We start from the raw sequence: 15,975 nt of genomic DNA on the forward strand, positions 1-15,975 counted from the left end.
AGACATAAAGCACTTAACACAATACCAACCCCATGGTAAGTGGTCATTTAATGTTAGCTACTGTTAACTGTGTCAGTGAAAAGACACTGAAAAATAAGTGGTCTCTATAACCTGGAATATGAAACTATCAATTCCAAGTAATGTTGGTTAAGTAGGATAAGGTGAAAGTTAAAGTGAACAACTTTCAGGAAAGATAAAGCAAACATCTTTAGAATGTAAGCTATGCGAGCGATCCACTCTGACTCCCTTTGAAGACCATGCAAGGTTTGCCTAGTCTGAGGTGTTTGCAGGCCCTGCTACCACCCATAGACCAGGCAAACAGAGAAAGAAGCCATAAGTGTTTTCCCTAGAGGATGGGATCCCCACATAGCCAATCTGATACACTTCCTGTGTCTATGCAAACTCAGACCCATATACCCATACAGCGCAATATAGTGCTGGTGATGAACAGGTGCAAACATAAATAGCCGTCCTGTCTGCACTCAGATATAGAGGAGTCCTCCTGAGTCAAGCCGAGCCACTCAAGCAGAAGATCCTGGAGTGGAGCAGAGGGGATGGGTTTCAGCTCTTGCCCTCCCAGCATGCTCTGGGGCTCTGTGACTGCGTAATCTGAAGGAGAGCCAGAGGCTAGGTAGTTCAAAGCCTCCTGTTGCACGTCTTCCCCGGCCAAGGCAAAGTCATCCATCCCACCAATATTCTTGAGCCCCTCCTCTGTGCCCCATACCATTCTAGGGAATGGCTTCATGAACATCTTTGCCCTCATACAGCTTACATGCTGGTGAGTGGAGACTGAGAACAATTGGAACAAAGGCATCGTATAGTCAGCATTTAAGTGGACACTGAGACACGCAGCAGAGAAGGAGGCAGCGGCTCATAGGAGGGTTTTGCGGACTTGCAAGCGTGGTCGGGAAGGGCCTCACGGATTGTGGAATCTCTGTGGGTGGATTTGGGGATCTCTGTACCTCTGTAGGAATGTAGACCTTGCCTCTCGTTTGAGACTAACCAGCAACAAATGTAGAATGTTTGAAATGAATGGGATGGACTTTTTAAATTTACATTTTTAAAAATTTATAGCAATTAGATCTATTGTGATTATACGTAAGATTTTCTTGCCTTAAGAAAAGCAGCCAAATAGGGCCAAAAGAGAAGGATAATCACCCAGCCATAGGTTTACCATCAATCAGGTAATATTTCTCTAATCTCTCAACTGTACCATTTTCCTGACCAATATTCCAGAGATGGTCATAGCTCAATAATCTACCATCAAGAAACTACAAAGATTCCAGATATAGCAGAATTGATAACCTCAGGGATAAGCTTGAAATCGTCTAACCTAACATTGAACTATAGATAATTACTGTATGGCACTGGCTATTTTACTTTTTGTTCCAAATCAGTGTCCTGTCTAGGGTTTTGAACATTCCTTCAATCTGTATCATATAAACAGAATCTTAAAGTGGTCTCATTCAATCTATGAAGATGATTTAGAAGACTTTAGACTCTACTATTGGCCCTATTAATTTTAAACAGAAATGTTTATTAGTCATTAGTCATCTTCATTCGAATAAAGATGTTAATTATACAGCTTTTAATTTACCTTTCAGATCAGTTTTTTAAATGGTAAATTATTGGTGTTAGAATTATTTCCAAATACTTGACTTACAAAAATGTACATTTATAAAGAGAATCTGAGTTAAAGAAACAGAATATAAAATAGGTAACTAATAAAAACCCACTGTATAGCACAGGGAACTCTGCTCGACACTCTATAATGACCTGTATACAAGGAAAGCCTCTAGAAAAAGAATGGATACATGTATAACTGATTCACTTTACTGTACAGCAGAAACTAACACAACATTGTAAATCAACTGTACTCCAATAAAAATCAACTGGGAAAAAAAGAGAAATATGAAGATTCACAATTAGAGTTGAAACTCCAAATTGTGATAATAATTATCAGAGCCATACAACTGAAAAATATAACTACTCTTTTATCTTTTTTTCTTTACTCACAAAGCTGGTCATGTAGGATTTGATGACACCCTCTCAGTGGTTCTCAACCACGATAGCACTATCACCAAATGGTGTTTGGTGATGTTGGGGCATATTTTTGGTTGTCTGGGAGTATATTTAGTGCCCAATGCCCCAATCCTATGTGCCAGGCCCACCCAATAAAACAATTAAGTACAAAAAGCCCATGACATTGTCCCTTCCTTCACCAAGAATCTTAGCTAAACCTGGCGGTTATAGAGTTCCACATGTCATTTTTTTCCCCATAAACATAATTACCCAAGTCAAAAGATGCATTTTCAGAATTACAACTACTTATGCAATCTGAATTTTGTCGATTCATGTCATTTATCTTAAATCCTTACTTGTGGAAATTGTTTCCCTCCCCTTAAGAATGCTGGTAGAAAGTTTATGAAACAGCTAAATTTACTGAGAGAGAGGGGCAAGGTGTTAGTCTCCTGTTACACTGATTTGACAGTAAATAAAAAAGAAAAATATCACTGAGGTAGCTACAGTTCTACGAAGTAGCCAGGTTAACTTAAAAGGTCATATTTCTTTAATGGTCTTTTTTTTTTTTTTTTTTTTTTTCAAGAAAAATCATACTTTAATATTTTACGTAAATAACCAATGGGAAGAGTTTGAAGACACACTTGTTTCTGATGCTCTGGAAATGTTGAGGGCCATTTTATAAGCCAGTGATTTTTAATATGCAGTAGATTTGTTAGACTTTAACACTAGCTGGGCAATTCAAACTTGATCCCCATGAAAGTCAAGGAATTGGGGGTGGGGGAAGGTTTGGGAGAGATCAAAAATGATTTCTCACAGCACTATGATGCACACAGCTTTGTTTTCCAGAGGTTTCATTGGAGTGGGAAGACTTTCATGAAAGGTCATTTTAAAACTTATTTTGAGTTAAACCTTGATCCTTTTTTTTTTAATATATATGCTAGACTTTGACTCACTGCCTCTTGAGACTAGCAGAATCTACTATTCCATATACATAATAGAGCACACTTTTTCTATAATCAGGTACCTTTTGCTGCTTTGGGATAAGACCGTTTTCCTGTTTCGATTTTAAGCATTGCCAGAGAGAAGAATCTGTTCTGCTCTTTTGATTGTAGCACAGCCTGATAGCTCTAGCTGCAGCCTCTCTGATGAGGAATGAGTGCCTACCAGGACACCTGGGCAACTAGCTATGTTTCCTCGGACTCCAGCTTAGTTGGCGCTCCATTGCCTGTGAGGAGCTTTCTGGCATGTGATTATTTACTTCAGAATTAGAGTTTCAGGCACCTACATTGACTATTTTATATCGTGTGCAGAATAATAGATCTTTTAATGTCAGATACAATACACTGCACATATTGCTTTTGCACTGTTTTAAAATTTTTGTACTAAATGATAGAAAATATTTATATTCTTTGAGTGTGAGCTTTGAATAGATGGTATTATCACTTTATTGTTTTTTTTTTTAACAAAACGTTTTTCTCAAATATTCTATCGCAATGTTATTCTAAGCAAGTCATATGCCAAAATCTTGTATCATGTTTGTATGGAAGATTAAATTTTACTCTTGTGTGGTAAGACTACTCAGTTATTGAGTTCATTGTTGGAATTTGATATTCCAACACAAAGCCCACTATGTATTCAGAAATCCAAGTTGGTGTCATACATTTCATTTTGATGTGAACTTTTCTTTGCTTTCCTTTGTTTCAAGACTCCATTTTGCAATAAACGTTTTGACAGTAAATCCCTTTGTTATGTGTGGCTGTGTATATCAGAGATTTGTTAGATTGGATTCCCAACATCCTTTGAATGAATCATTGTCACACACATGCCCATGAGTGTGAGCTCTTATCTCCTGAAATCAATTGGAGTGTAAATAATGAAACTGTAAAGAGATGGGGCAGTCACGAGGTAAATGTTTTTTGTTTTTTGGTTTTTTTTTATCCCCAAAGAGAGACAGAAAGACTTAGAACTCACCCTACAGCAGAAATACTGATATGTTAACAAGGTGCAGCAGGCATAAAGGAAATGGAAAGCCACTCTGTGGCTGGAGATCATTAACTCTTCTTCCCTATCCTGCCAAATGCAAACCATCTTGAAGCTGTGCCTGGCTCCACAGCCTTCCTCTCACTGATCTTTGCAAGCAGCGTGCAAGAATCCTACCAGAGCGAGGTCTCACCCTGCATCCAGTGCGCTTCCCTCGGCGTCATCTTGATAAGCCTTTCTCAGAGCTCAAGAGAACTCTTCCCCTCTCCTTCTGACATGAAAACCAGCAATGCTGGTTTTGATTAGTTGTTTCACTTGCAACCTTTATTCAAGAAATATTTATCAGTTTTGTTCAGCGCAACATTTGGGGATTGTATAAAATCAAAACATTGCATACACACCCACTCCCTGTAAAGCCAGGCTTGACACAGCAACCATCTCTGAGAGGCAGTCCATTGTTTCTTGAACTAATCAAAGAATTTCCTTGTTTCACATTTGATCCCATGATGGGAAAAGGGAATGACATGTTTCTGCAGCTATATACAGCTGCCCCGTGAAGAAATAAAACTTGTCATGTGTTTGCTTTGATCGAGTTCTGTTTTCGATCCTACTTCTCAAGTCACTCTCCTTCCTGCATTATTCAAGGAGATGAGCGCATGTGTCTACAAACACGAAGTATTTCAGAGGAGGAAGGGGCAGCCCTGTAGGAACTGAAGCACGTAGGGGTAGTGGAATACATATGAGGTGGTAGCGATCTGTACCCTTGCAACTTATCTCTACATCTCTAACTCTATGCATTCAAATTCACTGTAACTAGTGGCCTTGTGAAATAATTCTGCATAGCCCCCTAGAGCTGGCTACATTCCCCCTTTATCTTGAGACATGCACACTCTGTACCTGGAGCTGCAGTCAGGCAAATGTGACACGCCTATCTTTCCTTCTTTTTCCGCCCCCAGAGTCAGTGTCCTGCCTTGTTGCTTCTCCTGTCCAGGAGTCACCTCTCTTCTCCTCACCCTGCTGTGCCAGCTCAAGCCACTGTCCCTTCCATCCCCATGTTAGTCTATGAAACATCCTTTTTCCATGGTATAGCCATAGACACTGAAGTCTATACCAGAGAATTTCGCTCTGTCGTAAATGCAGCCTTCGATTTTACTCATTCAACAAATTGTTCAACAATGATTTACCAGGTATTATGTGCCTGGCATTCTGCTGGGCACTGAGGAAACGAAAATGAAGGTGAATTCCTCCAAAAGTAAAATCCATACCTACTTCACCACCTTAAATTAAAAACTCCCTGAAAGCAGGGGTATGACTTCCCTAGCAAGGTTTTGAGCATGTGAATTAAAAATACCTGCAGATTAGAAGCGTTAGTCACCCACCCTCTGATTTTTACATGATTATAAAAGTAACCAAATCCAACTTTTTTTTCAACTCACCCACACACACAAAATATATTATTTATAACAGGGGTTAAAAGACACTTTGCCATATTATCTCATGAGCAATCCAACCCTTCTGGCCAGTTAGAGTTGGTTACAAGTAATAGCTGTTGTCATTTGCCAAGCTGTGTCCGACTCTTTTGAGACCTCATGAACTGTAGCCTGCCAGGCTCCATCATCCATGGGATTTACCAGGCAAGAATACTGGAGTGGGTTGCCATTTCCTTCTGCAGGGATCTTGCCAACCCAGAGATTGAACCCACATCTCCTCCACTGGCAGGCGGATTCTTTACCACTGAGCCACCAGGGATGATAATGGCTAAAGCAAACTAATTCAGGTCACGAGACACAGATTTTTTCTCCCATTATGTAGGTATTGGGTTAGTCAAAACGTTCATAAGAAGTTATGGAAAAACCCAAACAGACTTTTTGGCCACCTTCATATTTATTACTTAGTCTGGAACATATATTGAAGCAAGTAGCCCTTTGGCTCTGAAAGTGGCCAGCTGGGAGCCCTCCTGAAAAGTTGTCTTTTGTGTTTGTACACTTGCCAGGGAGGGTGGTTACTTTAGTTAGAGCAACTCCGCAACCTGAGTTCCTTCGGACAGCTCCGATTTCACATGTCCTTCTAATATTTGGTTTTAAAAATATAGTGCAAGTAAGACATTTAGTTAAAACTTAGAAATTCCCCTCTAAAAATAAGCATCTACGACATCTAGTTACCAAGTGGTTGCTTTGGAATTTTCATTAATAAAATCAAATGATCTCCATGTTGATTGAGAATCCCGAAGAAGGCTCTGGCGTCTGACAAATGTCAGAAGTTCCTCGACTTCCAAGGCCTTCTTGTGGGAGGTAAAACTACTTTCAGTGTGCCAACTACCAAGAGAGGAAAATCCCATGATGTGCAGTCCCGCTGTAACCGTTCACCAAGTGCAGTGAATTGTTACTGAGAGGTTGATACACTCGACTGGCTTCTGTGGGCACCATCCTTAGAACCCTGAGATTCCTCTTAACAGGCAGGAAAATTGGTTTCCATTCAACATAACCTGCAGAAAGAACCAAGCCAGAGCATCGGCCCAGAGCTAAAATATTGAAAAGAGGGGATAAGCCAAAAAGACAATGATAATATTCCTTTTTTTTTTTCCCCCATTTCATTCATATTTCCCATGCAGCTGCTGCCTTCCTTTGAGATTGGTGCTTGGACAGAAGATGACGTGGTAAGCTGTTTCTGTTAATGCCTCCTTCAACCCGGACAGGGAGTTCGTAACTAGGTCCGCAAGTTAAAAATGCAGGTAGAGGGGTCTGGGCCTTAGGAAAGTCTAAGTAGGAGAAGTTGACAAATTCCATGTTTTTCTATTTTTAAGGCAGTAGTGATTTAAAGTAAGGCCTCGAGCAAAGCAAGTATCTCATCAAATCTTACAAAAGGATTCCACCTCCCTATTTGCTCTAAAAGATATTCCAGAATGCAGTATTGAATCCCAGTTAAAGGGGCTTCCCAGGATACCAAAAGAACATACTAGGAAAAAAAGTGATCTTAAGTTTTCCCAGAAGATCAGGGTTGGACTTGAACTACGGTGGGGAAAGATTTGGTAAAGGCAGTGCTGTAGCCCTATTCATTTTGCCATCTTTACTCTGACCTTCCCAAGAAGGAACAGACCTGTGTTCCCAGACATTTCTCCACAGCTGGAGCTAGACAAGCCCCATGTTTGGCAGAGGATGTGGAGAGACTGTTTAAATCCAAAGAAAATCCCACACCCTACACTCTGAGTAGACACCCTGAGGAACAAGCCTCCTTAGCCTGTTGTATCTCTGCAGCTTGTTTCCTTGGTGAAAAACAGGGCTAAGAATTTTTGATCAGAGACCTCAGGGGTTTATGTCTGTCCAGGTTCAACTTATAAGTTCAGGGTTTCGTTAAATGAAAAGTGGGGGAAAAGCTTGTATGCCAACTTTAGCTGGCCCACACCCCAGGAAACAGACTTGGTACTCCAAGATCAACTTGTTACTAGAAACTCTTGGGAAGGTCTCTGGAAGATTTACCAGACTTGGTCTGGTTTGGGGGCTGGGGCACATCCCTTCCTGCCCTTGGTCTTCTGCTGAAGTGATGCTTTCAGATGAGCTCATCTCTGTGGCTTCCATGGGGAGAGGACGCTGGCACCCGCTGCCTCTACTTCCCATCCCCTGAGCCCCAGGGATTCTAAATTTCTTGCCAGCCCTGCTTAACGAGAGAGGACTTAGGATCTCCTCTGTTCACAAACCTGGATATAATGCCTTCATCCCCTGCTGCAAAGTTGGCCCATCTCATTTGAGAAAAAATGTTTTCAAAGGCACTGAACTCCAACAGCTATTTTTAGTCTTTGCTCTGAGGTTGAGTGGTTTTCAAACCATTTAAATAAAATTCCAGGGTCAAGGGCTCCCTAGAGAACTGGGTCTGGCCCTACCATTCTATCTCCCTTTGCCTGGGTAGTGTGAGAGGCTACGGTAAACATGTGCCAAGCAACAGTCGAGGACTGAGGTCGCTGGGTCCAACCTCATTCTGTGTAGAAAGCTCCATGCTTTAACTTGTCTTGGGCCACAAAGCTGCTTCATGACCAGGCCTAGAACAGAGGATGCATATTATCCATTTTTCTGTCCACTGCCATATGGTCCCTGTTTTTCATATAATTCCTGGGTAAACCAGGGCCCTTGAACACCCCTGTGGACCACTGGCACATGAATGGAAAAGGCATCATAAGTAAGAATCTTCTCATAGGATTTTTAAATGTGTTTCAAATAAGAAGTAAAACCAGTAGTCCTCCAAGGGCCCAAGATCCCCAAAGGGCGGGATATCTCCAATTTGAAAATGTGAAGCTTTAAAACAATGAAGAGCAAGTCTTCAGTTTTCCCTTTGTGGTTGAGCAAGAATTAAACATATTTTACCCACTGAACAAACCATGTGTCTTACTGTTAAGTCTGGCCACTGACCATGAATGAATCTGCAAAACCGTGTGTGTCCTCTCTTCCACAGTATTTTTGGGTTCAGCAGCTCGTCAGAAAAGGCAAGTGGAATAACTTACCTTCTTAATTCATGGAGTTAACTTTGCTTGGGACGTGATTGAATCTAATTTTATTCTGCCTTCTAATCACTCCCTCCAGGTGACTCTTCAGCAGAGATGAGTGTGTATGCAAGCTTCTTTAAGGAAAACAACATTACAGGAAAGCGACTGCTTCTTCTCGAGGAAGAAGACTTGAAAGACATGGGCATCATCTCCAAGGGCCACATCATCCATTTAAAGGTACCTCAGAAAGGGAGGCCGTTCTGTCCGCAGATGTCTATTGAGCGCTTACTGTGGAGCGGGTCATGTGCCGTGTTAGAGGCTGAGCTGATGGTCATAGCGCCATACTTCATGCCAGTTGAGCATTAGCTGCTGCCCCCATGGGACCCCTACTTCCTCCACATAATCCGCAAACAAAAGAGTTGGACTTTGGGTCCAGCAGAAGTCACCTGGATACACCTGCATAGCACACATGGGGCATTGACCATGCAAAAATGATTACCATGACAGCTTTAAGAAAGGCCACGAAGGAGAGGTGAGGTTGGGCTGAGGAACGGCTTCTGTGAAGGAGTTATGAAGGACTTGAGAGCTGAAGCACCTGGAGGCATTGAGCAGGTGAAGGACATGGGGAGGAGGTGTTCTGGGAACAAGGCACCGCCTGTGGAGAGGCCTCAGTGAGGGAGGAAGCGCCAGGTACACTAAGGCCGTGTGCACAGGCAGAGCTGCCAGCCCCAGGCAGTATAGGAGGCGACTTCCTTGGAGGCGAGACTGGATATCCCTTAGGGACTCCAGCAATGCCGCAGCACGTCTGTAGACTGAGTGAAGCTTGAACCACCACAGCATCCAAAGCCATGGGAATTATGTGTTCAGTCTGTAATATTCCAAATTTTGACCCGAACAGACACCACTGTATGTATATTCTTATCCCTCATCTTCTTGGGAAATCCTAACATTTCCCCTCAAAACTTCAGTCTTGAACCCTTTCAAGGCTAAACCTCTGTTTTTGTTGTTGCTTTTTTTTTCTCTTTGTAGTTTAACAACCAGATCTGGGTTTTTTGTTTCTTTGTTATGTTTTGTTTTTTAGTTACTCAAACCAAACCACACTTGCTTGCATCTGTGTGCACCTTGTGATTAATCAGAGGTGTGTTTCAAGAGAGATCTTATGAGAAAATCAAATTTGCTCTCCAAACCACCTCAACCCCAGAGTGTCAGTGGATGGAGGGGTAGACACGAGTTAGAAAGCAGAGAGATAGAATAAAGAAGGAAATGTGGGAAAAGCAACTTCTTTTCCAAATCCACATAGCGACAAGGGCTCTACCAACATGCCAACAACCATTCCCTTTTCCTCAGTTGGGGCTCCTGATACCAGGCTTTCCAGGGAAATCTTCCCTGAGGTCCACAGAGAACACATCCACTCCTATCCTGTGGGCCCTGGATCCATATAAAGACATCCTTACAGCTCCTCAGCACCCTTTGGATGATGGCTTAGCCTTAACCTATCATCTGCTCCCTCTGAGAAGATGGACAGGAAACCTCATGTACACACATGAGGTAATAGATGGTGATGGACAGGGAGGCCTGGCGTGCTGCGATTCATGGGGTCACAAAGAGTCGGACACGACTGAGCGACTGAAATAACTAACTAACTAACTAATCTATGACGGTGGGCAAATCCATCCTGAAAAGCAATGCTGGCTTAGATGGCCCACAGTAGGAAATATTCTTTTCTCTCGTACAGAGAGAGGAGTTTCAGGGTTCAAAGAGAGAGATCTGGTCAATCTTGTCCTATTTAGCAGAGGCCAAAAAGAAGCTCCCAGCTCCCCTTTGCCTCTTTCAGCCAGTGATTTCAATATTCCCAGACCCAGCCTAGGACAGTCTAAGTTTCTCTCCCTGCTGGTTGGTATCATTAAAGCAAGCAATGTCCAGACTTATTATTGTTCAACAAATACAGTGGATACCTGCTAATCAGAGTCCTGGGCCTGTGAATAAACAAAGAATCCTGCCCTTAAGGAATTTACATCCCAGAAAAGAGATAAAACATGTACATACAGCTTCTCTTAATTCGGAGTCTTGGCAATTGGGAGTAGAGTGTCTGTCCTGAGTTTCAAAGGAAGGGTGTGACCAGCATCTGCGGGGACTGGAGACACCCCTCAAGCTCTTGGAAGAGTCTGCTTGTGCACAGAAAGACAGTCAGTCCCCAGAGGTGGGGGTCTCAAAAGTCAGGTTTGCAGACCCTCTACTTCTGCCAAAGCCAGGGCCATGTTAACAGTGGCTGTCCCGGGGGCAGGGGGGAAGGGGGTGCTCAGCCCACAGGTGATGCTCTCTTAGTCTCAGCTGGGGTCCCAGGCACTTCTGACAAATAAGCTTATATGAGAGGGAAAGAATAAGGGGAAAGGATCATGGAAACAGACTTTTCCACGGGAGGTCTGGGAGCATCCTGCATATTTTCATTTTAAAAAGAGAAAAAAAAAAAGATTCTTTTCCACTACAGTTTATCATAGGATATTGAATACAGTTCTCTGTGCTCTACAGTCAGATCTTGTTGTTCATCCGTTCTATGTACAATAGCTTACATCTGCTAACTCCAGCCTCCCACCCAACCTCCGCCCCCTTGGCAACCACCAGTCTGTTCCCTATGTCCGTGATTCTGCTTCTGTTTTTATAGAGAGGTTCGTTGGTGTCATATTTTAGATTCCATTATATATATTGGAATATATATATATATTGGGTTGGCCAAAAAGTTTGTTTGGTTAGCGAATACACTGTTCAATAAAGCCTTGGTGAAAAGGAAAAATGTCTTTTATTTTTACTTAAAACTGAATGAACTTTTTGGCCAAGCCATTGCAGAAAGGGATATATTGCCTATACTCTTGAGGCGATGAAGATAAAGAAATGATCCTGCAAGCTGGGCCATTCGGGATGGAACACCACAAAGGGACCTCCAGCCTGGAGGAGCCCACCTGGTCCTTGTCAGAGTGCTCTACACACACACACACACACACACACACACACACACTCACACTCACACACACTCACACTCACACACACACACACACACACCACCCCATGCCTCCGATCCTGAGGGTGAGAAAGTGCCCTCCATGCTCTGCTCTCCCACTGAGGCAGGCAGGGCATTTTTGTAAACCTTCTCGGTGAGTGAGCCAGTCAGCCCACAGATGGTAGATCAAAAAACTGGAAAGTGGACGGTCAGCCTACCTACCCTTTTGCTATTTGATTGTCCTGTTCAGCCTGTCTTGGCTCCCACCTCGTTGAGCCTGGAAGCCTATGTAGAAAGAATAAAGCCAAACATCCAGTAAGCACTGATTATTGTCAGGTGTGAACGGCTTTCATTTCACTTTAAAAAAATGCATCTCATTTTTCTCACATTAGTACTTTTTTTACTCTCTATGTGATATGTTTGGTTCACAGAAAAGCTGGATTATACCTGATGAGTATGAAAAAGAATCATAATTTAAATTGTCCTCCTTTCCTTTAAGAGTTCTTTGTGCTCCATTGGGGGACAGAGCTTTGGACACAAATCCATAGAAAAGCCCGCACAGGGCAGTAAACCCTTCAGTGAGGTTTCAGCCCTAAAGGGAGCCTCTGGTGATATATTCATGTTCTTTGTTGTTTTTCCCACAGTTACTCGGGGTGACGACTGCATTCTGTACCCTAGAATATTAACTTGTTACTACTGTACTCTACCAGTGTTTGCAGAAAGCTTTACTTATTTTTTTACTCTGAGATTTAACATCTTTAAAATATCTTCCTGTTCCATTCATTAATTGTAAAACTACCTATAATACTTTGAACAATCAGGTTTATTCTCAATAGATGTTGGATATTAACATCCCCAAGGCATTTTGTGGAATACATAAATAAAGAATGCCTTTATATGTGCACAATAATTTTAATCCTTTCTTGGCATTATCAGGTCATTAATAATTTTTTTTTTTTTACAGTCAGCCATTGAGAAATTAACCCACGATTACCTAAACTTGTTTCACTTCCCACCACTGATTAAGGTAAGGAAGGTTTTTTTCTTACTGAGAATATGCAACTTTTATTGACATATGCACCTGCCACATCCACACCTAAATTTGCCAATGTCGGGAACTGTTGTTTGAAGTGAAATTTAATCATATCTGTCCAACAAAAGGCCCTTTGAGCAAAGCTTAGGATGTGCATATATTGAATACCCTTGTTCCCTGCAAGTTGAAATATTAACAATACAGTCATGATAAGAACAACACATGTCACCTTAGTAGCTTGGGGACATGAAGGCTAACATTGCAGGTGAGGACTTCTGGCCTCCCACCTGGCTCTCCAGAACTTTGTCCAACATGGAAGCTGCTGAAGGAATTCACACACTAAGCTCTGGATGACTACTTGCATTGAGGGGTAGGAATTTTATTGTTTGAATAACATATTAGTATTAATATATTTAACACGCATGTGTGCTAAGTCACTTCAGTTGTGTCCGACTCTTTGCAACCCCATGGACTGTATCCCACCAGGCTCCTCTGTTCTTGGGATTCTCTAGACAAGAATACTGGAGTAGGTTGCCATGCCATCCTCCAGGGGATCTTCCCAACCCAGGGGTCGAACCTGCATCTACGTCTCCTTCCTTAGTAGGTGGATTCTTTACCACTAGCATCACCTGGGAAGCTGCATATTTAACATATTATAGTTTAAATATAGTCTAAAGGTATTGGCATAGTTTGTTATAAAATTAGTAGATACTTGCAGGAAGTACACAGAACTCTTCTCATTCACTAACCATTCCAGTTTTCCATCTCTGAGCCCTCAAATGTTCATTTTGTTTCTCTGCTTGCCCACCATCTGCAGATACTCTAGGAACTGCATTCTTCTTTGGGAATAGGGTGTAAATATCTTGAATGTTGTGAAACTTTCAAGGTAAAGGGACAAAGTACATTTCTAGGGAAAAACTGCACAACACAAGATGCATTATGAAAAATGTAAGATGGTGGCATTCAGTTTGTAGTACATGAGACAAATCATTTGACAAAGTTCTCAAAGGCTTAATATGTCGTTTCTCTTGCTTTAAGCAATTGGAATGTGTGGCATAATTAAAAAAAAAAGAAATTAAACAGTAGATTAGAATGGAAAAAGAAGTGCTGTGAAATCATCTCCTTTACATGAGAAGTAAAGGTGAAAACACTACATGAAATAAACTTTGCTTGGTTTTCTGTTTCAGGGCTCAGTAGGTGAACCAGAAGAAAATAAGGAAAAAATAGTGAATCTTGAACTTGTTTTTGGTTTTCACTTGAAACCAGGGACTGGCCTACAGGTAAATCACATTTTAAGTCCTTTGGATAAATTTCAGTCTAATTTACTCTTTTTCTCTCCTGGAATTCAGTGGTTTTATATACCCCCTACCAGCTGGTAACATGATTCTGAGTAAATTTATAGACTTTATAAAATAGAATTTAGTTGAAAGGCTGCCAACTGCCTCTGTAAGCCAATCTAGGAATCTTTCTCATCTAGCTGAAGAGTCCTGTATGACGCCACCCAAACCCTCAAGGAAACTCATTGCAAACCATGGAGGATGAGGGGAGGGGGTTAAGGTTGGGGGCACAGACAGTAGAGTAATTGTTTGTGCTTCCTGGTGTCACAGCTTCTGATTCCAGTTTCTTTGGGGTTTTTTTTTGTTGTTGTTTAATGTTATTTTTTGGCCATGCCCCATGACTGAGGTCTTAGCTCCCTGACCAGGGTCAAATCCAGGGCCCCTACCTTTCAATCATGGAATCTTCACCACTGGACTGCCGGGAAAGTCCTGCCAGTTTCTTTGTTTTTTAAGGGAAATCACTTTTATAATGTTGAGAGTGGAACAACACCGAGAATGGAACTGTGGGCAAAATGGAAACCCAAATTATCAGCTCTAAATGGGGTGGCAGGACTTTTGCCCAATTCTCATTCAGTCGGAGTGCTACTCGATGTTATTTTTAGAATCTGGGGAAATGGTGTGGGCTAGATGGCATGTGAATTGGAATCATAACAGGTTTCTGTTGCTTTGGATCACTATGAATAGCTAGTAATAGTGCTCCCACTAACAGGGAGCACTCGTGTTCCGGGCATGCAGGACTCAGGTGTAGTGCTATTTCTCCTCGTTTTACAAATAAGGAGACTAAGGATCTGAACAGCTAAACAATTTGTCCAAGGGATACCTGGCTAGCAAGTAGCAGAAGAAGGATCTGAATGCAAGCCTCTCTGACCCCAGAACCAAGCTCTTAGCTACTGCCCTATTGGTAACTTTCCTTTGAAGCCACAAAGAGACCTTGTAAATACAACTCCTCACTACCTGAGTCGGTTGCTCTGGGAGAGCTGGTGGGGCTCAGCTGGCCCACTGGTCCTCACTAATTAAACCTTGCTTACCCCAGGCCATTCCTGGAACCAGCGCTTGGGAATGACAGGAAATTGTTGCAAGGGGTTAGTTTCGCCTGGGGCTTCAAAAGATACTCTTTCTAGACACCTGACAGTGTTTCACCTGCACCACTGCAGGTATACTGATGCTCTCGCTGAATGGAAATCTTAGGCTCCTTGTTTGGGCCACAGAACTTGGATGAGTGAAGCTGCTCTGACTCCAGGTGTCTGGTGTAGGAACGCTTTTCTTCTTCTTCTGTGATCAGATCACTGTCTATTCATTCCTGTGGATAGAAGCAGCTTTAGAAAGGGGTATAGGAAAGTAAGCGCCTCTCCAGCAATAAAGGGCCCTTCCACTCCTGAGAGTCTGTGCCTGTGGATACCCCAGGGCCATCTGGTGATAAATAAGTTGTTACACACTGTAATTTGCCTTCTTTGGCATCTACAGCTCTATGGGACTTAATTTATGAGTATTCTGTGTTTAAACATTTTTATGGCTTGTAGGAGGTAAAAGAAGGGGCAAGAATTTTCTTGAAAAAGACTTGTCAAGAGCAGTTTCAGCCAAGAAAATTATTTTCAAGTCACAAAGAAATGACTTGTTAATACACACATAGTAAAAATCAGAGGCTATCAATAATATTGAAGACCAAATACAGTAGTCTGGTTTTGACCATGATAGTATATAGACTTCTTGCGTCATTGCTTATCCACACGGCCTCAAGTCACTGGAACTTTTGATTATTTGCTGATCCTTGGTCACCCGTGAAGAATAACAATTTCATCCATATCCATCCACTCAGCAGAAATTTAATGAGGACTAACTGTGTGCCTGGCTGTCTGCTAGATGCTCAGAAAGCAAAGTTTAAAAGTATAGCACTGCCTTGCAAGAAACCCATAGTTTGTGGGAAGAAATAGACAAGATCAATGAATGGTTTTAATACAGAATGATGCATTTTTACAATATCATACACATCATTCAGTGAAAGCACAGTGGATGAGCCCTGAAAGGGGTGCAGAAAGGACTCAAAGGAGGATCTTGACATCTTCATGGTAGAGGTTATGCTTGAACTAAAATTTGAAATCTATCAAGAACTGTTAGGTTAGGGAGAAGACATTGA

The 15,975-nt window shown here is 42.0% G+C and overlaps 1 protein-coding gene across 3 annotated transcripts in view; it reads left to right on the plus strand.

Moving 5' to 3' along the window:
- Positions 1-15,975, plus strand: part of LOC102183919 (mitogen-activated protein kinase kinase kinase MLT) — a 169,857-nt gene that overhangs the window by 125,971 nt on the left and 27,911 nt on the right. For all 3 annotated transcript variants that reach the window (XM_018064757.1, XM_018064740.1, XM_005675949.3), the window contains exons 12-16: positions 6,614-6,658; positions 8,446-8,476; positions 8,574-8,713; positions 12,436-12,498; positions 13,692-13,784. In XM_018064757.1, the coding sequence (XP_017920246.1) occupies positions 6,614-6,658; positions 8,446-8,476; positions 8,574-8,713; positions 12,436-12,498; positions 13,692-13,784 (372 nt within the window). The remainder of the gene's footprint in view (positions 1-6,613; positions 6,659-8,445; positions 8,477-8,573; positions 8,714-12,435; positions 12,499-13,691; positions 13,785-15,975) is intronic.

This window comes from Capra hircus, chromosome 2 (assembly GCF_001704415.2).
Source record: "Capra hircus breed San Clemente chromosome 2, ASM170441v1, whole genome shotgun sequence".
NCBI lineage: Eukaryota > Metazoa > Chordata > Mammalia > Artiodactyla > Bovidae > Capra > Capra hircus.